This window comes from Artibeus jamaicensis, unplaced genomic scaffold, assembly GCF_021234435.1.
Source record: "Artibeus jamaicensis isolate MK-2021 breed Jamaican fruit bat unplaced genomic scaffold, CSHL_Jam_final scaffold_286, whole genome shotgun sequence".
Lineage (NCBI taxonomy): Eukaryota > Metazoa > Chordata > Mammalia > Chiroptera > Phyllostomidae > Artibeus > Artibeus jamaicensis.
The window spans coordinates 5,926,354-5,952,836 of NW_026522034.1; the positions used below are offsets into that span (position 1 = coordinate 5,926,354).

The following is a 26,483-nucleotide window of genomic DNA, read 5'->3' on the forward strand; positions in this document are numbered from 1 at the left end:
GGTTACCTTTCAGTTCACAGGCCAATAATCAATCTACTGAGCCACCGCAGCCAGGGCCCAGTACCATGTTGCCTTGATTACTCTTGCTTTGTAATATATTTACACATCAGGAACTATTATTCTTCTAGCTTTGGGTTTTTTCAGCATCGTTTTGGCTGTTCTGGGATTTTTTTCATTTCCATATGCATTTTAGGATGAGCTTGTCGATTTCTTTTCTTTTTTTTTTTAAATTTTATTTAGTTATTTTTCAAGTACAATTTTTTGTCTATTTCTCCCATCCCAGCACCCCCTGCCCCATCTCCCCACCTCCCATCCATTTCCTCCCCCCTAGTCCTCATCCCTGTGTCTTTCACACTTGATCCTCAAAATCCCTCCCCTTTTTCCCCTTTAAATTCATTTCCCTCTCCCCTCTGGTCACTGCCCACTTGTTCTCTATTTCAGAGTCTTTGTTTTTATTTTGTTTGCTTGTTTGTTTTGTTGTTTAGCTTCCTGTTAAAGGTGAGATCATATGGTATTTGTCTTTCAATGCCTGGCCTATTTCACTCAGCATAATGCTTTCCAGTTCCATCCATGTTGTTGCAAAGGGTAGTAGATTTCTTAAAAAAATAAGAAGGTGGGTTTTTGCTAGAGGTTGTTGAATCTGTAGATTAGTTAGGGAGTATTATCAGCAAAGCCGAAATAGAGTAAGCAGGGAAAGAGTGGTAGGAAGTCAAGTTGGAGAGGGAGAAGGCCATGTTACCTATATCTTTTAGGTAATGTTAAAAATTTTGGTCTTGTAATGGGAATGAGAGAGAAAGACACAGGAGGGCTTTTAGCAAAACACTGACCTGATTCATTTTGTATATTAAATGATCTGGCTGACTTCTTAATATATCTCAGGCTCGTTAACATTTCTGCCCCTGGAACTTTGATATTTTCTTCTGTCTAGGGGAATACTCTTCCCCTAGATAACTGCTTGATTCGTTTTGGGGGGAATTTTTGTTTTTTTGGTTTTTTTTTTAGTCTCCTTCACTTCTCTGTTTAAATGGAACCTACTGATGACTAAATGCCCTATTAAAAAGCCTAACATTCTGACATTTTTAAAAAGATTTTGTTTATTTATCTTTAGAGGGGAAGGGAAGGAGAGAGGGAGAGAAATACCAATGTATGGTTGCTTCTCGTGCCTCCCCTGCTGGGAACTGGCCTGCAACCCAGGCATGTGCCCTGACTGGGAATCAAACCTCGATCCTTTGTTTCATAGTCCCACGCTCAGTCCACTGAGCTACACCAGCCAGGGCTGTTGTGACATTTTTTTTCCTTCTTCACTGTTTAAAATTTCTCCTTAGTGCCTGTTACCTAGCGTATAGTGTATTCTCTTACTTGTTTATTATTTATCTCTTTCCACATGAATTTAAACCTCATGAGAGTAGAGCGTTTACTTTGTTAATTGGTATATGCCCAGTGCTAGAAAAACAATTGGTTCTTGTTGATGCTCAGTAAATGCTTTTGAATGAGTGAATGAGCATATTCTACTGCATTTTCTTCAGTTTCACAATTTTAGTTCCCAGGAGTTTTTTATTACTAATTTTATCTTCTCAATGCTTACTTTTTATAGCATCTTGTTCTTATTTTATATATAAAATATTTCCTTCTCAAGATATAAATGATAGGTTTTTTAAAGTTTTCTTTTTCCGGTCTAGTCTTTTTTTTTTTTTTTTACTTCAAGTTATTTGTGTCATGATTCTCTTAGTTTATATATTTAATGCCACAGACTTCCATCTGATGTCTAGTGAACCATGGTCAACTGTTCATATTTAGAATTCAGACACGAAAAAACTAATTGGAATCTGATTAATTGGGTGTGTTGTCAGTTTCTGGACCATATTAGTATCTTGGGGTGTTTCCTTTTGGGCGAATCAGATTTCACAGGAAAATTTATTCTAATTTTCTGCTTGTAGAATATGTAGTTGACTTTTGAACAACACAGCAGTTAGGGGTGCTGACCTCCTGCCTAGTCAAAACTCTGCATGTAATTTTTAACTTTTTAAAAACGTAACTACTGTTGACTAGAATCTTTACTGTTACAGATGGGGGAAGAGAGACCCCAGTCAAGAGTCTCTCTACCCTGCCTTGGTTCTTGTTTCACCTGCAAGAGAATAATTCAAGTGAGAGACAAGTATGTTTAGTGGAAATGAGATAGGAAGTTTAATTATACTCTTGAGCAAAAAGCTACAAGTGGGCACTTGACTAATCCAAGTGCCCCAGCTCTTTGGTTTCAGGGGGTATATTATATACCTCAGTTGGTTTTTAGATTCCCTCTCCTTCTCCCACCTTGACAATAATGTGTAGCTATAAAGGCTTCCTTGTTCAGTTAGCAAAGACTCTTTCTCTTAGTGAAGTTGTTACAGTAGCTCCCTTTCCCAGTCATAGAAACTCAAGGACTTACTCCCCTTCCTGTACGATTCCTGCTTGTGGCTTGTGACATTCAGGATACCCGACAATCTTACCAAACCAAGCACAGGACTACTGAGTTAATTGGTGAGACGCAACTTTCTTTTGCTTCCGGCCTCCTGTATTAAGTAAACTCTTGTTTAGATTATAATGGTGAGGTCCCTGACTTTATTTCCCCTCTGGCTGCTCATTCCTAGCTGCTGCCTAACATTATCACTAACATAAACAGTCTATTAACACATTTTATATGTTACATATATTATTACTGTATTCTTACAATAAATTAAGCTAGAGAAAAGCAAATGTTATTAAGAAAATCATAAGGAAGAAAAAATACATTTGCAGTATTTATTGAAAAAAAATGTTTATAAGTGGAACTGTGCAGTTCAAATTCGTGTGGTTGAAGGGTTAATTGAATCCCAGCTACCAGCATTCTGGAGCCAGCTGGGTAAGAGAACTGAGAATCTCTATTTTCAGTGCTTCCTTTGACTTCTGTATACCATACCCATCCTCAGTTGTGCATGGTGCTGCCCAGTCCACAGATTTTCTTTTGTCCTCTTGCTTTGGTAAAGGAGGGGTGGTTATTAGGCTGCATGGAGTTCTAAGTGCTTTTTAAACCAACTTTCAACTAGTGCTCCTGTTTTTAACCAATGTTTCCCATCACTTCCAGAGGTACCGGTACTAGGTGCCTCTTGTTCTGGAGCCTTTGGGGAGTACTGCAGAGTAAAGAGGGATACTTCTTAACTTTCCCCACAGCCAATTTAAGGTTTACTACCAAGTTCTACAATTTCTATATCTGCTTTCCATATTTCACAAATGTGTTACTGTTGTGTATTAGAATAGTCTCTTAAGTGTTTATTCATTTAAAATGTTTCTATGGGTTTTTGGAGGAATCCAAATATTGTTGTAATCTTTATCTAGAAAGTCCCCTATTACCTGTTTACATTATAATCACTGATAATTTTATCTGTTTTGTTAATTTTTTTATGTTCAGTGCCTAGAATAGTGCTCAGGCCATAGAAGGAGCTTAGTAACTTTGGTGGGCATGTACGTAAATATTCCACAGAATGGGGTGGCCTAATAGGATTCGAAATGCCTTCAGTAGTATTTGGAAGTTCTAAAATCTAACAAAGACAAAAGCCTTTACATTACAGTAAAATGCACAGTATTACAGTAAAATGCATTGTATTATTTACTGATTGTTAAATGGTTAACAGTATATTTAAAGACATTAGCAGTATGATATGTTAATCTGCATGCATACTTGTATGTAAATGTGGCAGAATCCATAGACATGTTTTGTTTTGAATGAGTAAAAGGTTTATCTAAATTGATGGATAATCTTTCTGATGAAACCTGCTGCTGGTTCAGCATTTTTTCTAAATTTTTAGTGTTTAAAGTTTTATTTTACTTTCTAAGGCAGTTTAGAGAATGTTGGAGATGTCTCAATTAACTAAAGCAAATTGTACTATACTTAATTTTTACAGTGATATATTTGATAATGCCTGGAATGGCAGAACTGGGATTCGCCAGACCAGACTATCAAGTGGCACCTCCTTGCTTGACAAAGATGGGATATTCGCTAATTCAGCTAGCAGCAAACTCTTGGAAAGAGCCCATGGAATTCTCACGTAAGTATTAATCAGTGATGTGGATTGTTTTTTATGACAGGTTTAAAGTCTTGGGTGAAAAAAGAGGGAGCGATGGTGGCATTATTTCATTAGTAAAATTTTGAGTGAAACAAGATTCAAAAATATTCAGCATTTAGAGATCTGAATCTTAGGCAGTATTAAGCTGGTGGATGTTTGTTTTCATCTCACCAAGAGAATCATGATTGAATATACTCATTATAGAAATGATTCTTTATTGCTCTTTAATGGACCCTACATCAAGAGAAAGGAAAAAGTATTAGCTCTTTAGAATTCCCAGTTGTTAACTGCAGTTGTCTCTCAATTCTGGCAGTCCTAACAAACTGGGCAGGAAAATTTCGTGTGAACTGGTGAATGGCACCATATATAGTGATATTTAACACTTACACAAGCCTGCTGTTTCTCATTGCATGGCGGACCAGTAAACAGTTCTAGTTACCTATATCAACATATTTCAAATAATTCCAAAACATATTTTTGGACCACTAGCTAGAGATGTGGCTGAATTGGATTCCTTAGTGCCTAAGTTACTGCTTCACAGTGTCCTAGACTCAGTTTATGTAAATCTTTCTGTACTTCGGAATTGTAAATTAACTAATTTAATTCTCACAACAACTCTAAGAGAGAGGCTGGTGGTGTTATCATCTTCATTTTACATTATCAGGTAAGGAAACCAAGGCCTAGAGATGTTGAAATCATACCTTAGTAGGTGAGAGAGCTTAGAGTCAAGCCCAGGTGTTTTGAGTTCCCAACCCATGTTCACAGTATCAGCTTTTATTCCCTTTCTGTTGCCATAATTTAAAAAAGACCTCAGTGTAAGTATGATTTTGAGTTATGAATAAGAAAAAATAGAACAAGAGAATTTTTAATTTCAAAAAATAGAAAATCATAAGTTTTGGTGAAAAGTACATTTTAAAATTCATGAAATTAAGCATTTATTTAAAGTCTTGAAGTGACAGAAACAAAACTACTGTAGTCATAAGAAATTAGAGCCCTATTAATATCCAAAAGAAAATGAAACCTTAGTTTTGAATGTGCAACATTATGTTATTGATCATTAGGCATAAGCCTTTTTATACCTATATTTCAGAGCAAGCATCTCTTTTTTTTGTTCTCTTTTCCTTGCTTACCTTTCTTCCTAATGGTGTCTGCGTAGTTGAATCAGACAATGTTTTCATATACATGATCTGTATCTTACAAATGGATATATAATCTCTTGTTTCGATAGAGACCTTGAAATCATCCGTCTCTACAGTAGTGTTTTGCTAATGTATAATTTGTCTCTTTAGGAGAAACAAAAACTTCAAATTGAAGCCTGGCCTTCCAAAGGTAGGTATTATGGAAAATCTTTTTTCCATTGGTGTTCTACTTCATAATTATTTTTTTATGACTCATGCAAAAATGTTTAGAAATGAAAGACAGGAAATACCTTATTTGTAACCAAAATGGGGATTGTGTGCATTCACTTAATTCCATTTTAGAAGTAAGACTGGATGTTATAAAATGGCCAAAGTTAATGGTTCAGGTAGATTCTTATTTGTGAGATAACCTACTTCCTAGTGTTTGAAAAGCTTCTGAATAAAATACATTTTTTTAGTAATCGCCTCTTTACATGAAATGTTTTTATTTCTCCTTGAGCCAGAATAAGATCAAGTTCTAAATTTTACTTGATTTTTAAATAATTTCTAATTAGTGCTTTTCTAGTTCTTATCATTAGCAGTGGTTAGTCAGGTTTTTCTGTTAAGGTTCATTTAAGCTTACAGGCCTGTGGTCTTTGTTGGAACTACTTCCTTAGTTCTGCTATTGTAGCACAAATGCAGCTGTATAAAATATATAATCGAATGAATGTGATGGTATTCAAATAAAAATTTATGGACACTGAAGTTCGAATTTCATATAATTTTTTACATGCCACTAAATATTGTTTTAATTTTTTCAACTGTCTAAACCCTATGAAAAATAGTGGCCAGGATTTGGCCCTCAAGCTATAATTTGCCTACTCTGATCTACATTGTTAAGGCAGAGATGGCATTCCCAAAGTATGTACTGAATTTACTAAAGAAAGAAAAGTCCTCTTGTACCCTCCCAAAGAAGAAATTTTGCCTCTTATAACCTTGTTAATGAATGTAATTTAAAAATTTTTAAAGAACTGGAAAAAGAGCTATTTATTCTTATGATTCCCTAGTTTAAGAAAAACAAAATGAATCTGCCTTTATTATTCCTTCTACCTAAGTTACCTTAGGTTTCCAAGAAAACTGAATGCACTGCTGGTGTGGTTTCAGGGTGTGGTAAATATAGTTTTAAACTACAAAACAGAGAAAATTTATGTAACTGGTTTATGATACTCTTATCACAAAATCTTATCCTGATAACTTTAGGACCCATCTGACACCATACCTAGTTATTACAATATTACTGACTATATTTCCTATGCTGCACCTTTACGTCCCTGTGACTGCTTTTATAACTGGCAATTTGTATATCTTAATCCCTTCTTTTTCATCCATTCTCCCATCCACCTTTTGTCAGCCATCAAAATGTTCTCTGTATATAGAGTTTGTTTCTGTTTTGTTTATTCACTATTTTAGTTTTTATGATTTTACATATGAGTGAAATCCTATAGTATTCATCTTTCTTTGTCTAGACTTATTTCACTTAGCATAATACCCTCCAGATCCATCCAAATTTTTGCATATGGCAAAATTTCATTCTTCTTTATGGCTGAGTAATGTTCTGTCGTATTTATGTATCATGTCTTCTTTATCCATTTATCTATTGATGAGCACTTGGGTTGCTTCTATATGTTGGCTTTTGTTAAAAATCTTTAATCTTTGTTTCTCTAACACCTTGCACAGCAAGCAGTATATAGTAGTTTGTTAAAAATGAGCTGATTAATTTAGTGGAATAAACTAAACAATGAAAATGAAATTAAGAAAGGAATAAAGTAGGTAATGAACAGAAGACCTAAGAAAGCAATGAACTCTGTTTTCCTTTTCTGCTAGACCTCTGTTCCGCAGTCCAGTTCATGGTTCTTTCACATCATGCCGGGCTGTTGTAGCTGCCATGCAACTGGATTCATCTTTCTCTTGCCCTCTTAGCCTTCTGCCCTCACCTTGTTCCATTTTGCCGTGTCTCTCTCTTTTCCCTTGCCCTATTTTGTCTTCTTCATAAGTCTTAATAACCTTCAAGTTATTTATTTTTTAATGTTTTGTAGCCTGTTTCTCTGTACTTGAATGCACTGTGTTCCTAGTCCATAATTAGAACAGTGCCTGATCTGTAGTAATTACTCTACAGAGTATTTGTGATGGGTCTGATCATGGTGGTTTTATGGGCAGAAATTTGGTTTCCAGCTGCTGAGGAAACATTATTCAGAATAATTAGTTGCTAACTATTCATTCATTCAACAAAACTAGTATTTATTGAAGACCTACTCTGTACCAAACACTGTTTTAGGCATTAGGGGTAAAGGGATGAACAGTCTGATCAGAGTCCTTGCTTTCCTTTAGTGTTATCTTCTAGAGAAAAAAAAATCCAAGTAAACAAATAAGTGAAAAGATAATTAGACGATATTATGTGCAAAGGGGAAAATGAAATGACCTGTTGACGTAGAGGTAGGCTACAACCCAAGCCAGTGTGGCTCAGTTGGGTGGGTGTCATCCTGCAAACCAAAAGGTGTATGGGTTGTTTGCTGGTCAGGGCACATACCTGGGTTACAGATTCAGTCCCCAGTTGGGGCATATACGGAAGGCAGCCAGTTGATGTTTTTCTCTCATAACAGTGTTTCTCTCATCTCTTTCTCCTTATCTTCCCCCCTCTCTAAAATCAAAAACTTAAAAAAGAAATTAAAGGTGGGCTACTTTGGGTAGTTCTTTTACAAGAACTTCATGAGAAAGTTTTGGACATTTAAGCTATAAGTTGAATGCTAAGAAAAATCAAGCCATATAAAAAGATCTAGCTATAGAGTATTTTAAGCAAATGAAAAATTTAGAGTTTTATGTAATAATACAAGTGGTGTTTTTAAAAATACTTTTCCACTTAAACTTCTTGAAGGAAAGGACTTTTTAAAAAATAGTTATTTGTATTTTCCACGGTCAATGTGATGCTTTTCACATAGTGACAAATGTTTATTAATTAATTTTACTATCACTTTAGATATGGTTTACAAAATGAAACCATTATTTCCAAGGACTTTTTCTTAGAAGTATCTTAAATGTTTGGGGTAATTATGTTAGGTTTCAGTGCTAATTTGTTTTTACTGATGGGTAAACTGTAGAATTATTTCAATTAGTCTTACTATGTAAAATTATTTTTTCTTAATATACAATGAATTTTTTGTAAGAGTTTAAAAATACCAATAAAAATCCCTCTAAAATTCAATATGCACACACCATTTTACATATATGTTATTATTTTACATTTTTTTTGTCAGTAATATTTGTAAATGTCCATGTCAGGAAGTACAGATTTATGGTGGTTTTTTAAAAATTTAATTTATTGGGATAACTTTGGTTAATAAAATTATATATGTCTCCAGTTTATAATTCTATAATACATCAATTACATATTGCCCCCAAGTCAAGTCTCCTTCCATTACCATTTATCCCTTCATACTCTCTTCTACTTCCCCCTACTTTCTTCTCTCTGGTTACAGTTGTTTTATGAGCAACATGGTACTGAGTGGTGTGGATGAAGCATCCTTTATGGAAAGAAGTCCATGTAAATGCATCTCTCTGTTCACAGTTTGTTTGTTTTTCAGTTTTTTAAGTACTTTGTCACAATGAGCATGCAGATCTTATTTGGCAATTTCCTTAAATAAGTATCTAAAAGTAACAGTGCTAAAAAATGAAATTAAAAAAATAAAAATAAAAATGACACTCATTATTAGTAAGGTTATACTGATTTGCATTCTGAAGAACAGTACATACAAATGCCTGTTTGCCCAAATCCTCATGCATGTTGGATTTTGTCTGTCTTTGTTGTATTCGTCAATCTGATGTGCAGGAAATCTCTTTAAAAGAAAATGTTTCTTTGCTTCCAAGTGAGATTGATTGATTGTCATTATGTTGTCATTTATGCTTTATTTACAAATTGCATATTCAGGCCTCATTTTTTTTTTATCAAGGGATGTATTTTGTAAAAGCATTTCTTACTGTTCTTATATACGGGTAATGAGTCATTATCATTGTTGGAGATGTTTTTTCTTAGTTTCATTTATTTAAATATTATATTTATTGCTACTTTAAAGTTTTTATTTTTTAATGTTTATATTGTCAAAATTAATACTTTTAGACTTTACTTTGCCTTTAACTCAATCTTGTGCTTCTCGTATAGTAAAACTTTTACTACTTTTTCAATAACTATGTAAGTTGTACATCTCTATAGATATATATATTTTTATTGAATACTCACTGCCAGTGATTGGCTAAAAACACTCCCACAAGAATTTCCATTAAAGACAGTGTCACAGGTAAACAGGGCTTGCATCCTTGCACAACCACATCAAAATTACAACTAAACCGTAGAACAGCCATCATTCAGAACTGTCAGAAAGTCACCTGCATGGAAGTCCTACAACTGTGGAATTAAAGAAGAAATCACATTGAGACTGGCAGGAGGGGTGCAGATGAAGAATGGGCTGGTCCCACACTCATGTGTGGTGAATAAAAATCAGTAGGGATATCTCAGAAGCAAGGGGTCCAAGCCCCACAACACGCCACCCAGCCCAGGGTTCTAGTGAAGGGAGATAAGTTTCCACAACTTCTTTCTATAAAAACCAGTTAAAATTGTGGAAGACAGAAACTGCTGGACCCCCTGGCAGTTTCTCTTACAGGGCATGCTCACAGACATACTCAGTTTCACTTCTTCTGAGCTCCAGTGCTAGAGCAACAGATTGAAAGGCATCAGAGACATATGGCGAGAAACTGAACATTGTCTTCCATCCTGATGAGAGCTGGAGGGACAGCTTTCTCTCAGATGGAAGTGCTGGCAGAAGCTGTTGTGCTTTTTCTGGGTCCTCCCCCACCAGAGCCACAGACCTGGCACCCTATCTGAGGGCACCATATCTGAGACCCTATCAGCCTGGCTCACACTCTTTGCCCCACTCAGCATTCAGGCCCACCCAAGCTGTTTCCAGTGGCTTTTCCATATGAATGGCTTGTCTCGGCCCATGATTCAGATTTTTAAAAATTCTCTTAACAAGCAGCATCTAGCATCACCATGCCCTGTACCTCCCTTTAAGATGCCCCAGGCTTGGCACTTGCAGCCTCCAGCCTTGGTTCACAGCTTGGCCTCTCCTGGGTACCTCTAAGCCCAGTACAAGTAGCAGCCATCTGCAGATTGCCTTGTAGCTAATTCTGCGTAATCCTGGACAGAGCACAGATGGTGGCTGACTTTGTATTTACCACCAGCAATCAAGGGCCAACTGCAAGAGGAGGGTGTACACAGCCCTCACAGTGGGTGCCACTTGAGGATCCGTCTTGGGTAAGAGGGGAGGCTGTGACCTGGACCCAACAGAACACCTCTTATATTAAGCAACTCTTTCAAGCCTGGGAGACATAACCATGCTACCTAATACATAAAACACACACAGGGAAGCTGCCAAAATGAGGGGACAAACATGGCCTGCCCAAATGAAAGAACAGAAAAAAACCCAGAGAAGAACTAAACAAAATGGAGACAAGCAATCTGTCAGATGCGGAGTTGAAAACACTGGTTATAAGGATGCTTACGGAACTTAGTGAAGACCTCAGCAGCATAAAAAAGATCCAGTTAGGAACAAAGGATACACTAATTAAAATAAAAATTTACAAGGAAGCCACAGTAGAGTGAACGAAGCCCAGAATCAAATCAGCAATTTTGAACATAAGGGGACCAAATCAGCAATTTTGAACATAAGGGGACCAAAAACAACCAATCAGAACAACAAGAAGAAAAAAGAATTTTAAAAAATGAGGAGAGTAAAGGGAGAATGTTGGATGACTTCACGTGTTTCAACATTCATGTCATAGGGGTGCCAGAGGAGAAGAGAAAGAGCAAAAATTGGAATCATATTTGAAAAAATGATGATAGAAAACTTCCCTAACCTGGTGAAGGAAATAGACATGTAAGTCCAAGGAGCACAGAGAGTCCCAAACAAGATGGATCTCAAGAGGCCTACACCAAGACATCATAATTAAAAATGCCAAAGGTTAAAGACAAAGTAAGGATCTTAAAAGCAGCAGGAGAAAAACAGTTATTTGCAAGGGAGTTCCCATAAGGCTGTCAGCTGATTTCTCAAAATCAGCTAACTTTGCAAGTTAGAAGGGATTGGCAAGAAGTATTGAAAATGATGAAAAGCAGGGACCTACAACCAGGATTAACCTACTCAGCAAAGCTGTCATGTAGAATCTAAGGGAAGATAAAGAGCTTCCCAGACCAGAGAAAGCTAAAGGAGTTCATCATCAATAAACCATTATTATATGAAATATTAAAGGGTCTTCTTTAAGGAGAAGTTCAAATTATAAACAATAAAATGGCAAAAAATACATATCTGTCAGCAGTTGAATCTTTAATAAAATAAGCAGAACAGGAACAGAATCATAGATTATTTTGATGGTTGTCAGATGGGAGGGGGTCGGGGTGATGGGCAAAAATGGTGAAGGGATTAGAGTACAAATTGGTAGTTAGAGAATAGTAATGGGGTTGTAAAGTACAGCATAGGGAATAGAGTAGCCAAAGTACATTATATGTAGGCCCCATGGGTGTGAGGATTGTCTGAGGGAGTGGGGGTGTTGGGTGGAGGTGGACAAAGGGGGAACATTTGAGAAAATTATAATAGCATAAACAATAAACTAGAATTTTTAAAAAGCTGCCACACACTTCATTAATATTTTATATTCTTTTGTTGCTTTATGTATAACTTTTATTATTAAGATTATTAGCACATCAGGATGAGGGTTGATAGGGACTGTATTTTCTTTTTTCTGTGTTTATGGCATATCTGATACAGCTCTGGGGTTGAATTTAATTTGTCTCCATGAGTTAAGATTTAGTTACAGATAACAGTAGTTACTGTAGATATTTTTATGTAGAAAGGGGATTAATTCAGAGAGGTGCTTACAAAATTGTTAGAAGTGTTAGAGTTTCAAAGCATTAAAATAACAATGCAGAACTGACCAGAGCTGTAATCAGCAAGTTGTAGCTGCTGATTCCAGGTTAATTCAGGATTCAGAATGAAGCTGCTGCAACTGTTGGCCCCAGAGCTAAAGTGCCTTTTAGTAGAGTAGCAGTGACAGCACAAATGCCCTGCACTCTTTCTCTGAGCACTCGAAAAGGTACTATTTGGATAGAAAACTAGCCCATAAGTGAAGTACTTTTGCTTACTTGCTTGCCAGCAGAAACAAAAGCTACTAGCCAAAGCCTCTGCCTCATTATACCTTCCTCGTTTTGTGTGTGGGAATTTAATTGATAAACTTAAATCACTTCCAGAGCCTGAGGTTCATGAGAGTTTGGGGGAAAGTAGTTTTCTTTTTAGCTGGAGAGCTTCTGCAGGAAAGCAGAAGGAGGGTAGAATGGATGTTGAATATCAATCTCCCACATTTGCCACAGTCATTACACATAGGAAATAATGAAACTTGGCTTGCAGTTTTGTTTTTCCTAGTCCTAGTTTAATTTATGTGAAGAATTTGGTTTTCCCCCTCTTTTTTTCCAGCACTTGCTAGAGGTAAATTCTTTAAAGCACCTGACAAGACTGACCCTGCAGGATCGAATTACCAAGTCACTTCTTCATTTGCACAAGAAGAAGAAACCTCCCAGCATCAGTGCTCAGTTTCAGGTTATTTCCTATTTTACCTTTAACAAAGAGGAATCTGTTTGGTTCAGATTGACATTGAAATGTCAGATAATTGGCAAGATACCTGAATGGCATATGATTCATCTGACTAAAAGCCATAGCCATTTTGCTTTTCAGAAATAAACCTATTCATGTGTATACTACTCATTTTTGCATATTTTGACATTGTTTATATTTATAAATTGTTACCAATTTGCAATGGAAGAAAATGCTCATTATATTGCTTTGTATCGCAGGCCTCGTTAAACAAGCTGATGGAGACACTTGGTCAAGCAGAACCATATTTTGTAAAATGCATTCGCTCTAATGCAGAAAAGGTAAAAATGTCCTGTACATGAGCTTCTCAGCTTACTTCAAACAAAGCTTTAAATTCTTTCTAAGGAGAGTAAGTGGACAGGAAGAGTTCATCTATAATCTTTTTTAGGGAAACAGTATTTTATATTTTCTATGGATACTTTATTATTGTTGATTTAGCATCTACTAGAATTTGAGAAGTAAATACCTCTTGAAATTCCATCATAAAAAAAAGAGTTTTATGCAACTGTTGTTACCCTGAGATTAATTCCTCTTGTTTGTATATATACTGCCACTCCTAAAGAACTTGCTTGTCATTTTTCATGTGTATAGATTCTTAGCTTTATAAAGTAGGGAAGATGCTACGGATATTCTTGATTCCTTCTGTTTTTTATGACAGTTCCTCTAGAGATTTGCAGAATGTAGCTAATAAGTGTAAACAGTTGTCATCTTTATATTCATCATAGGAAAATAGTTCCTAGCCTGAGTAGCTAAAATGTGTAGAAATTATGTTCAGCTTTCTTAATTCTTAAGAAGCAGTTTCCAACTCTGCTGTCTATAAGCTTTGTGACTTTAGACAAGTTAACCTTTCTGTAGCTTAAGTATTTTCATTCATTTAAGATCATATGTGTTTATAGGACCTTATAGTGTTTTGTGAGTATATATGAGCTAATACCTGTAACATATGTAGAATGTTCCTAGCCCATGCTGATTAGTAAATGTACCTATTCTTTTAAGTGACTAAAAGGAAATCATTTTATTTATAGTTAAAAAGAAATTTGAGTCCCTATTATTAATTGAGACCTTGCCATACAAAGAGTTCAATTAATGAAGTATTTCAGAGTACAGAATAAATAATAAATAAATGTCAACTATTATTATTATTTAACATAAGGGGTTAAAGTTGCCCATTAACATTTTTTCCTTGACAGTTAGCGGGTATGCCCCATCTGTTTGCAGGAAAATGTTTGGGATTGCCTTAGGGAATCATTGAAAATAGTATTTAGAGTAAATAGGGAGGAATATCTGAAGCTCCAGATACATCTCTTTTTGGATGTCTGAAAACATGCCTACTAAGATACTTAGTGACTATCTCCCATTAGCTTCTTCCCTATCAGTGCCTATACAATGAAATCATCAATTGTCAGGGACCATAGGAATTTTTTGTTTTTCAGCATGTCCTACAAGTATCATCAGCAGACAGTATTTAGGGAAATAACCTACTCTTAACCTTGAACTAGTCATTAAAAGAAGAATCTGGCAGCTCTCAGTTTACTAAGGCATCTGGTAAAGTGGGGCAGGTGGTTTCTGAGTGAGACTAGAGATAAAATTGTAACTAAAAACAAAAATACAGACACTCTTGACCACATGTAAGTGGGTTAGTCTTGTTACTTATTTTATAGCGACTACTACGTGGCGTTCTCTTTTGGCAGCTACATTTCCTTTTGAGCTTTGAAGGTCCTTTCCTTCTATAATTAGAGAAGCCTGAAAACTTGGTTTCTCTTTTTCCCCCAGGGTCAGGTAGTCAGATCTTTTCTGAAAGCTACCAGCTGGGGAAGTAAGATTGTCCTGTCATCTCTACTATATCTTAACCAGACACCCTTCAGTCAATTCCTACATAGTCAAAAGTTAATTATACTTACAAGACAAACATTAATTTGGAGATCTGTTCTTCTTGGTTAATTTTTTTCCTGTATGCTTTGTTTTAGCTGCCATTAAGGTTCAATGATGCCTTGGTACTTAGACAACTTCGGTATACTGGGATGCTGGAGACAGTTCGAATTCGCCAATCAGGATACAGCTGTAAATACTCCTTCCAGGTATACTTTTATATTGATCTTTAATATATATATGCACATCAGGTAAATTATTCCTGTCTTATATTCTGTTTGGGGCTCACTTTTTATTTGTCTTAATTCTTCCTTTCATTCCCATCTTTTGGATATAGAATTACAGAGATAGAGAGTACTTATTTCTATTGAATGGCACCAGTCTCATTAAGCTTGTGTTGTAATAGTATCTAGTACTTGGCTATTCTCATTTGACCTGAATGTTTCCTAATACTAAATTTACTCATCACACAGCAATTCTTCATGCTAATTACTTCAATAATTGAAATAGTTCAATCAGAACTGTCTAGTTCAAAAGAAATTATTCCATTTGGCTTTTCACTCAAGTTTTCTAGCAGGATTTTCTTTTATAGGAAGCTGCCAGCAAGGCTCATAGTTTTCATGAGTACTGCCGCTATGCGTATAGAAATTATATTGAAGCTTTTCAGTAGCTGAGCAGGTCTTTGAAACTATTACTAAGAGGGGAAGTCTCATTCTCAGTTATATCCTGTAATGAGTTCCTCCTTTGCTTATTTTTCTGCTAAAAATTTCTGATTCTTGTTAAATAACTTTTTCTTTGGTTTTTAATACAGCTTTCTCAAAAGCGATGATTAGTTTCTGCCTCTTTTCTTCTCCCATTCCCTTTTGATAACAAGATGCTATGTAGAACTCAGTATCCCCCTCCCCATTTTACAAATTAACGTTTTGTAATATTTTAAGTTAACAAGTACTTCCTTGGTTCATCCTGTGTCAAAGAATGAGGAAAGGATTAGTAAAAGGATCATTAGCTAGCATTTAGGACCTTGTTTATATATCATGCTCTTTTGACTTGTAACATTTTCTTTTCATTTTTCAGGATTTTGTGAGCCACTTCCATGTACTTCTTCCTCGAAATACTATTCCATCCAAATTTAACATTCAGGATTTCTTCAGGAAAACAAATATTAATCCAGACAATTATCAAGTTGGAAAATCCATGGTGAATATATGTATAGCCCTTGTCTAAATTGCATATATTTTTATATTTAAATAATAATGACAATCTGCCTATCAGAATGTTTTATAAAAATATAGTGTACCAGCTGTCATAAGAAAAAATAATCAATATTAAAGAGCTTCTGGTAAATTCTCTAGTTCTACCTAAATTATTAACTGCTTAAAAACCATCTCTCCCTAGTGTTCTGTAATCTCAAACTCTATTACCTTTTCCTAATTTACCTGCTTTCCTTAATTTGTTACTTATTCTTTCTGTCATCCTTTTTCTAGTTTCTTAGGCTAGAAACCATATTTGGCTTACCCTTCCATTTAAGTCTCTTAGAAAGTTCTGGGGTTTGGAGGGGGTTTTTCCTTACAAATGATTCTCACGTCTCTCCTTTTCTCATTGATACATCTTCCATATTAATTCTGTTTCTTTACCTCACTTATATTACCCTTACAATAAACAGATTTCTCATCTGGTTCCAGTCTATTTGTTGTTGTATTTAACTCACTCTACCCATTGTATCAAAATTATCATCTTAATATATTTCTTTCTTTATGTTGGTTTCCTGCTCAATAATAATCCCCTGATAACCTCACTAAATTCAAATATCTTTCTTTTTTTCAAAAGCCTCCTTATTGTCATTTTAATCTATTTAATATCTTCGTTGTGAAAGTTAAGTGTTTCATTGTCTCCTGTGTGTGCTTTTATCATTATTTTCAACTCCTTGTTTTGCTCAGGTGGGGTCCTCTGTCTCTTATCCTTATTAGTTTGCTGTTTTCCTCTTTGGGTACCAAATACCTGTTTGCTCATTTAAAAAATATTTTATTTTTGACAAAAGATAGGTAATAGGTTAATTAGTTTGATTGTGGTAATCATTTCAAAATGTATACATACATCAAAACATATTATATACCTTAAGTTTATACAGTTTTTCATATCTATCTGCTCTTAAAGGTGAGTGCCAATTCTATTTTCTAAGGGACCATGTCTAAGTTACCTAAGTCCCTTCCCTAAGGGACCATGTCTAAGTTAAGTTACCTCCTAGGTTCCCACAGATTTTTTAATGGAATGGAGTAAATAAATAAACTGATTAATAGTTTTTGGCATCTAGAAGCCTTTGATGCATACTGGATTAAAGAAAGACTTATCATTGGTTTATTCATGTTGTGATCAAACTTTGAAGACACGTGATTCTCTACTTTTCTTCACCCTACTCCAACATCCTTGAAAAATATGACATACTACCAGTAGTGCATCGGCTTATGACGGTGGTGTATTTCCCAAAGGAATAATGTATCCTAATCTTTGACACTGGGATTTTTGTACACGTGTCCCTTAGCATATCTCCTTCTATATTCTAATGTCTTTCCATTTTGAAAATGACTGCTTTAGGTAAATTGATAGAAATATTTTTAAGTACTGCTTTTACACATCTGATACTATATTTGTCTTTTCTAAAAATGTTGATTACAGAAGGTATGATTCATGAAATAAATTTCTCATTTCTTTAAAAAATATTTGTTTTTATTAATTGATTTTAGAGAGGGGGGAGGAAGGGAGAGTAGGAGGGACAGAGAGAAACCTCAATTTATTATTCCACTTATGTAGGCATTCATTGGTTGCTTCTTGTATGTGCTCTGAGTGGGGATCAAACCTGCAACCTTGACATATTTGGATGGTACTCTAACCAACTGAGTTACTTGGCCAGGGCTTATTTCTTCTTAAATTGTGTTTTTCATCTTCTTCCTCCTGGTAGGTGTTCCTAAAGGAGCAGGAACGACAGCACCTACAAGATCTGCTTCACCAAGAGGTGCTCCACAGAATCATATTGTTACAACGATGGTTTAGGGTCTTGCTGTGCAGGCAGCATTTCCTCCATCTGAGACAAGCATCAGTTATCATCCAGGTGGGAGGCAAAGGATTCCTTGCATAAGATTGGCTAGTTTATTTGGCTTTTTTTTTTTTTTAAGTAACCAGAACTATTTTACTATGAAATAAGAATGTAAACTTCTTCAGAGATATGAATGTGTCCTACTCATTTTTGAAATGTTGATAGCACTGAAAATATTATCTGGCTTATAATAATAAACTATTAATAAATATCAATGGAAGTGAATTTAAATTAAATCAGATTTATAATGGCTTGTGAGTTATGATTAGGGGCAAAGGATTATTTGCCTTAATTTTTGTTGACATCGTTATATTTAATAATTTTCTGAATGATTTTTGAGTTATACTTATATTGTTATACTCATCTTGGTCTACAGGTACCTTATTTTATATTTATCTGTTTTATTTTCTCCATCATCAATTTATATGATAGCTGTTTCCATAGGGCTTTTTGTGTTTGCATGAAAATCTGTAATACCTTATTTTCTGTAATGTGTATATATTGAACTTAAACCTGATTAATATTGACATCCTGTAGTATGAGAATAATTTGTGATTTGTTAAAATTAATTTGTAGGACATGAAAGCATCAAATATTTTTCTATAATTAATTTTATTGAGGTTATATTATCTAAAATATTTGTTTTAACCAAGCATATCAAGAAAAGAAAAAATTTTAATTACCCTCTCTTTAGCCGCTTACCTTTTAATTAAGACATAAGAAATTTATTCTTTTTTCCTTTTTCTGTGAAAATGTGGTATAAGATATGACAAGTTTCTGTTACTACTTTGTCTTTACCATAGCGTTTCTGGAGAAATTACCTAAATCAGAAGCAAGTCATCAGAGATGCAGCTGTGCAGAAAGATGCTTTAGTTATAGCTAATGCAGCTACTCTCCTTCAAGCTTCTTGGCGTGCTCACTTAGAGAGGCAGCGGTATTTGGAGCTCCGGACTGCAGCCGTCATCATCCAGCAGAGATGGAGGGAGCACTACAGGCGGAAGCAAAGGGCTGCTATTTGTATACAGGCGCAGTGGAAAGGTTATAGGGAAAGTAAAAGGTATCATGAACAAAGGAACAAAATTATCCATTTGCAATCAATATGTAGAGGATTCAGAGTAAGACAGAGGTAATCTTTGTTGTTATAATAATTCTCTCTGCTGAAATACATATATACCTCTGCTCTAATATTTACCTAACTTATATTAGAATGGTTACATGCAGAGTGTCTTCTCTGCTGAACTGTGATACTCCTAGCAATTTTAACCGCCTTTGCGTGGTATATAGTAGATGCTAAATAAGTGTTTATTGAATTAAATTGGATTGAAAACCTGTGGTCTACAGTTATAACTGCTAAGAGTCGACTTTTACACTAGGTTGAATCTTTAAAAATTGGCAATATTCAACTGTTTTTACTTTTAGAAACTTTAATTTTAATTTTAAGGTTTACCTTAAAATAAGAATATTATTAAATGAGAGCTTTACTTCTGATTTTATTTATTTTTTTAGTAGAATACTTAAGTAGGAGTAATTCACTTAAAGAAATATAATCTCACTAAGGGAAACAGAATTATGAAATGTGCAACCAAGTTAGTTTGAGAAATACTTAGATGTAATAAAAAATTTTTGAGACTGTTCTCTCCAGTGGTAACCAAGACATAGATCTAATGTACTTCTTTTTAATTTTTATATAGATTTAAAGCTTTAAAAGAACAAAGACTAAGAGAAACAAAAATAGAGCTTGGATTGATAAATATTGAACCATATGGTTCTGTGAAAATTCATGGTTCAGACCCTTCAGAATGGGAGGATTGTTCCTTTGATAACAGAGTAAAAGCCGTAGAAGAATGTAAATCTGTGATAGAGAGCAATCAAAATAATTTAGTGGACTGCTGGAAGGAGTCCCCAAACAAGCGACAGGAGAGAGCCAGAAGCCAGAGTGGTGTGGACTTGCAGGAAGATGTAGTTGTAAGAGAGAGACCCAAGTCCTTGGAGGATCTCCACCAGAAAAAAGTAGGACGTGCCAAAAGAGAAAGTCGGAGAATGAGAGAACTAGAACAAGCTATATTTAGCTTAGAATTGCTGAAAGTTCGTTCTCTTGGTGGCGTGTCTCCTTCAGAAGAACGCAGATGGTCTACGGAACTGATGCCTGAGGGTCTTCAATCCTTTCAGGGTACACCTGAAAGTGAAAGCTCTCAAGGAAGCTTGGAACTTCTCAGCTGTGAGGAAAGCCAGAAGTGCAAACTGGAGTCTGTAATTTTAGATGAAGGAAACTTGCAGTTTCAATCACCTGAGATATCTAGAAGTCAAAAATTTGATTCACAGGACAATGCCCTCAGTGCCTCAAGTGAGACTAATTGTACAGTGATTCAAAAGGGGGCACCCTCTGAATCAGTGCATTTGAAGAATGGGACTATGAAGGAAAAACTGGTTTGCAGTTCTGAATCTATTACCTATAAGCCACCCCTGAGAGACCCCTTTATTTCCAGTAGTCTGCCTACATTTTTTTATATTCCTCACCAAGACCCACTGAAAACAAGTTCCCAACTAGACACAAGTATCCAGAGAAACAAACTAATGGAAAGTGAAGAAACACTTCCAGTTCTTACTTTAGATACAAACAGGGAAGCCAGAAAGTACCACTTCTCAGGAGAAAATCAAGTTGTTGCTTCTTGGAATACAGATTCTTCTAATACTGTACTTAAAAAGTTGGAAAAGCTCAACACTGAGAAGGAAAAAAGGCAAAAGCAGTTGCAGCAACAGAATGAAAAAGAGATGATGGAACAGATTCGCCAGCAAACAGATATTTTAGAGAGGGAGCGTAAAGCTTTCAAGACAATTGAAAAACCAAGAATTGGGGAGTCTTTCCCAGTATCATCTTCCCATCAGTCAAAGCAAAAAATAGAGAGGCCATCCTCTCTCCTCATCCTCAATACCCCAAATAAGGAAGAATCCGGTGTACTAGGGCCTCCAACAGTAACTGTAAAAGATGCAGCTTTTGCCCGGAAAGACAGTCCATCTGCTCACTTACCCGTGCAGGATCAGAGCGTCTTCCTGTGCTTTGAAAGAAAAGGAGGCCTGTGTCAATCTAGTACTGTTGATGAATTGTCCAAGACACACAGAATGTGCACCCAACTGAATGTAGCCTGTAACCTCTCTAATAATCACGTTTCAAAAAAAGAACACTTTAGACCAACTCAGGCTTATGGCCACAGATCTAATGACCCTCCCAGAGACGGAACTACTAGGGCCATTTTCTACACACCAAAGGAAAATATGAGTATTCCCCTGTAAGTGATATGTTTATTTTGTGTGTGTGTATGTATAAATGGAAAACTTTTTGGAAAATTTTATAGGCATATCTCAGAGATATTGAGGGTTCAGTTCCAGATCACTGCAGCAAAGTTAGTATCACAATAAAATGAGTCATAATCTGTTTTCTGATGGAAAGTCTTAACTTTAATTTTAAAAATTGCCTGTGTTAAGGTACCTTAACACAGCCTCAACTCTTTGTATGGGTGCTGTTCAAATTAGCCATTTTCTCTGCATGAAAAATATTTGTAATTGTTGACTTTACCAGCCACTTGAAATTGAATATAATTATACCCTAAGAATTGACTAAGCACAGAAAGCAATTTTTGGTCCCTTCCCATTAAATGAGAAGGTAATACAGTGCCAGTAAGCATAGGAGGTTTTCAGGAAATGCTGATTGTCCTACAACTGTTACATGTAGCAGTCCAAACTCGTTAGTTTCAGGCTTTAAAGTTAATGTGCTTCATTACAGCTGATGGCCTATATTTTGTTCTTTATTAAGTTATACTTTTTTTGTTGTAAACGTAATTTAACATCGTAACTATTTTAAATGTACAGTATAGTAGTGTTAATTATATGCACATTGTTGTGCAGCAGGTCTCTAGAACTTTCTCATTTTGCAAAAACAAGCTCAGTTACCCATTGTACAACTCCCCTTTTTCCATTTACCCCAAACCCCTACTAACAACAGCTCTCCTTTCTGTTTCTAAGAGTTTGACTATATTAGATACCTCATATAAGTGGAAAACCTTTATATTTCATTAACTAGTTATAGCCACAGGAAAAGCTTCTGTTGTTGTCTTTCCACTTTTTAAATTATTGTTCAAGTACAGTTGTCCCCATTTTAAGAAAAGCATTTAAGTAGTACATAAAATATTTGATTAAGTTTAAGATATTTGTATTAAGTCTTTATATACAGTGGATTCTTTCAATTCTTGTGGGAGAATATCACTGTTTAAGTGAAAGGTGAGGGCTATATTTTAGGGCTAAAAAATTAAACTTCATAGTAACTATGAAATAACTTTTTTCTCTTATCTCCTAAGTTTTTAATCTTTCTGTCTTTAATACTATACAGATATTAGAGAAACCCTTTGTAAATTTGGGCAAGATATCATTCATATATTTTTCTACTAATGATTTCTATACAGTACTATGAAATATAGTTGGACTAAATGATAGATTGAGGTCCTATTTCTGCCAGTAGCCTAGAGATTACTCAGAAGTTCAAAGACTCTGTATGGCATTTTAAGCCCTTCAGAGTTTTAAAAAAAATATTATTTCCTATCACTTTAAGTTTAGTGGTGTACAGTGTGGAGTTGTTGGATCCAAGAGTCTGCTTTGTTAGAAGTCTTACTTGTACATTTAAAAAAAATATTAATCATCTTTGGGAATTGCTTTTTTAAATCAATTTTTCAAGATAATCAAGTCTACTTGATTTAGTTTGCTTTACCTCATTAGGATCTGTTTATCTTCAAAATGATTATATATTAGATTGTTTATGTGAAAGCTTAAGTAAAAGTCATACTTCAAGTCTCCTCTCATTCTGTAAGTACTACTAGAAACTTTAGCATTTTATAGAATTATAAATGTTGGTGTTCCTAAGTTTATCTAGTCCCATTCTTACATATTAGAAATAAGCTCATTGACTCCACTAGAGATGAAATGATTTAAGGTCACATTAAATAGCTGGGTCTAGAACCTGAGTTCATCATTAGAAATCAGCATTGGGTTTCAGGATTAGGAAGTATCACCAGGTTAGCATTCTTTGTGTGCCATAGTGGTAATAAGTCTGCAGTTGTCTTCATCTGATTCATGAGGGAGAACAAAAAGAAATGCAGAGATCTAAAGAAAATACTGTAAGTTTAAAAGTTAGGGTGGTCACGTGCCGTCAAAGGTCCTACTAGTTGATTCTCTTTTTGGAGGACGAATCAAGGCCAATAGGCTCAACTGTGGCAGGAGAGATTTTAATGGCCTAAAGGAAATCTTTAGGACCAACTCGGATTGCTAGGGTTGATCATACACTGGTCAAAAAGGGAGATCTCTGAAATGCCATCAGCAAGGAAAGATTGCTGTTTCTTTAGGTTCATTTAGGGTTTATCATCACATAGGGCAGAGGACAAAGTAACCTCTTATAGCCCCTAGTTCTTTATTTATAAAATGAAATGGAAGATTTTGAGTGGTAGAGAAATTACTCTGCCAACTCATATTCTAAGTTAGTGTCTACTTTAAACTTATGCTAGAAAGTAAGATATGATTCTCAATGAGCTTATAGTCCTGCTAAGGAGAGATTAGCAACATGTTGTTGGTAAATTTTTAAGACTTGTGGCACCGAGTAAACGTAGGTAATTGAAACCATGAAAAATGCAGGTTCTATTTAGATTTTCCTCAGACCCTGACATCCATTTCTACACAGAATGAAATGATAAAACAATTACATCATATGGTTATTCAAGCAAAATTAAGTTTTCACAGAGTAACACTATACTATCTGTATGGTTGAGGGCACACTTCTTTTAGCTTGGTAACAACTTCTATACTGCTAGTGTTGATTTTATTCTGCACAATCTCAAGTTTTAAAACAAAGACAGCAGATGAAAACTACAGAGAGGTTTCAGAAAGAAAATCTGCTAACCAATAGGAATCATCTCTATAAAGTAATGAGGTCCTTATCGCTGGGTGGCTACTTATCAGGTACTTTATAATGATTACAGTTAAAGGCCCATTCTAGGTCTAATTCTAAGCATTTGCAGATTTGATACTTTCCCTTTCTCATCATTAAATCCACATCATTTCATGAACTAATTTTGCTACTACTGTATTAAACATATGTCATCATAGTGGAATATGCCCAGTGGTTACCAGGGCAGGGTCTCTAGTAATTTATTCATACATGTAAATGTTTGGTAATAATATCAGTTAGGTAAGCAAAAAGTTTGGGGGTGTGTGTATTATTTTAGGAATTGAATAAGTTCTGGATATATGTGTGGAATTGGCTATAATTCTTTGATGTAGCTTGTCAAACCATATTTCATACTATACTTTGATACTTCTGCCATTAGATGTCTGCTAGGAATTGAAATGTAATCCTGATTTTTTATTCTAAGCATCAGCAAGGAATCCTTAAACAGTGGAAATCTTCAACTCCGTAAACAAGATGAACCAGCTCTGAAACCTGTAAAGTTAACTGGGCCGGGCCAAGGAGAGGTAAGTATGAAATTTTGTTTATCTATATTCTATGCAAAATAGATGCATACTATTTCGGAAATTACTATTCTTGTAGATATAGCATCTCATCTACCCATTATTCCCAAGAGTTTTATAGAGAAAGAAGCCGTGAGTTAAGTCTGTTATACTTAAGGGAGGTATACTTCAGGCAGGGAATGATGCCTAATGATACCAGACTGGATTTATAAAAAAGAAGTTGTTAAGAAAAAAGGCAATTTATGCAAGTGACTTTGGTGACTTATTATGGCAGTGAAAGATGACTTCCGTGGCTATGTAGATTTAGCTTCCATTCTCATCCTTTGTCCAGAGTAAAGTGTATGGATTGCTTTTGGTTATCTCTGTCACTTCTAGTGGAAAGGGCATGGTGGGGTGGTGGGATGTTACAAGAAATTCATGAGCGCGCTGATGTCTTTCATTGGCATCATCTCCCCCTCCCAAAGCCAAAAAACAAAACATTGTTGTGTTATTTGTTTTATCATTTGGTCAAGCAGGTTGCCAGACCGGCCCATAAAAAGAAAGCTCGAATGGCGCGGACGCGCTCCGATTTCTTGACTAGAGGTACTTTTGCTGATGGGGAGGGGGATACAGAGGAAGATGATTACGATGACATTGAGCCCCTTCTCTCCCTTGACCAACCTTCTCACTCTGAGCTAGGGCCAGCACCCAGCCTGGGTCAGGCCTCTCACAGTGACTCCGAAATGGTAATTTTACATCAATATAAGAAAAATAGGCAACAAGCAAATCTGATGGGAATAGTCTTTGCTAATCTAAAGCTAACTTTCACAGCTTCTTCCCCATATAATGGTTTGTACATGGGAAACCTCAGTAAACACAGCAAATAAGCTAAACTTTAACAGGACTAAGATAAAGGACACTTTGTAACAGGGCATGTCGAACCATAAATTAGACAACATTGAGGTTAACTTGGCACTAATGTAGAAATTTTCTGTGTTATATCTCGAAAGGTGTAGAGCAGGAACCTTCAAATATGTTTTTCAGTAAAGGGCCATATGATAAACATGTTAGACTTTGTGGGACATACAGTCTCCTTTGCAACTACTTTAGTCTGCCACCATAGAGTGAAAACAACCATAGACAATAAGTTAACAAGTGGGCATGGCTATGTTCTAATAAAATCACTTACAGAAATAGGCAATGGATTCTATTTGACTTGTCGGCCATAGTTTTCTGACCCCTCCCTGATCTAGTGACTAGGGTATGTGTTAAACAGTCCAGTAGCTTTTCATTGAAATGGTGTTTTCTTTGTCTTTAAACTTGCTTTCTCCTCCCTAATTTTTTAGTAATAAAAAATTAACATTAATTTTTAAACATTTAATTTAACGAGCAGTACCAAAAATCCCTAGACCAACCTGGCAAAGTAGAAGGTTTTGTATGTAATTTAAGTTTGTATTAGTCACAGGTTATAATGATGGGGTTATGTTTGAATAAAACTGTACTGTTTTGACTAAGAATATAACCTTATCTTTATATTTAAACAAAAATTAGGTACACATGCAGTTTAACAAGTATGAATGTATTTGTGGATATAAAGTGTTTGATTTTGGAATTGTCCTGGAAAATACACAATATCAGGACCCTGTATGTTTGATACATACTAAAACTTTACTGCTGATGAAGTAGAGTGATGCGCAGGTTATTTCTATCCATATTCTTAACTAATTGGATCACATTCTTTTTTAATGGGAGAAAAGTTTTAGGATGGTCTGATGGTCTTCTTTTGACTCATTAAATATTTTATCTTTGAACTGTTTTAAGCTGGATTGTGCCAAAGAGCTAGTTAATTAAAAATTTTGCTAATTTCTAGAATACTCTCATTTTCTTTATCTTTTGTTGAGGATAAACCCAGGTTTTAAATGACAATATTGACATTGTAAGAAAGAGAAAACAATATCACAGAAAAATGCACTGCCAGTTCTCTAACTAGACAAGTGGGTCATTGCCCCAAGCCAAACCGTAGGATTATAAAAGTTGGGAACAGTCTGTATATCCATGAATAGAGTCAAAGCCCCTCTCTTCAGATAGG

At 35.4% G+C, this 26,483-nt stretch overlaps 1 protein-coding gene across 8 annotated transcripts in view; it reads left to right on the forward strand.

Annotated features, from left to right (window-relative positions):
• Positions 1-26,483, forward strand: part of MYO9A (myosin IXA) — a 312,362-nt gene that overhangs the window by 204,043 nt on the left and 81,836 nt on the right. For 5 of the 8 annotated variants that reach the window (XM_053656781.1, XM_053656780.1, XM_053656786.1 and 2 more), the window contains 11 exons: positions 3,918-4,061; positions 5,369-5,408; positions 12,769-12,891; positions 13,146-13,226; positions 14,913-15,023; positions 15,889-16,011; positions 17,771-17,920; positions 18,709-19,031; positions 19,597-21,192; positions 24,319-24,418; positions 24,928-25,140. In XM_053656781.1, coding sequence (XP_053512756.1) covers positions 3,918-4,061; positions 5,369-5,408; positions 12,769-12,891; positions 13,146-13,226; positions 14,913-15,023; positions 15,889-16,011; positions 17,771-17,920; positions 18,709-19,031; positions 19,597-21,192; positions 24,319-24,418; positions 24,928-25,140 — 3,004 coding nt within the window. The remainder of the gene's footprint in view (positions 1-3,917; positions 4,062-5,368; positions 5,409-12,768; positions 12,892-13,145; positions 13,227-14,912; positions 15,024-15,888; positions 16,012-17,770; positions 17,921-18,708; positions 19,032-19,596; positions 21,193-24,318; positions 24,419-24,927; positions 25,141-26,483) is intronic. The other 3 variants (XM_053656783.1, XM_053656785.1, XM_053656787.1) reach the window with 3 other exon arrangements.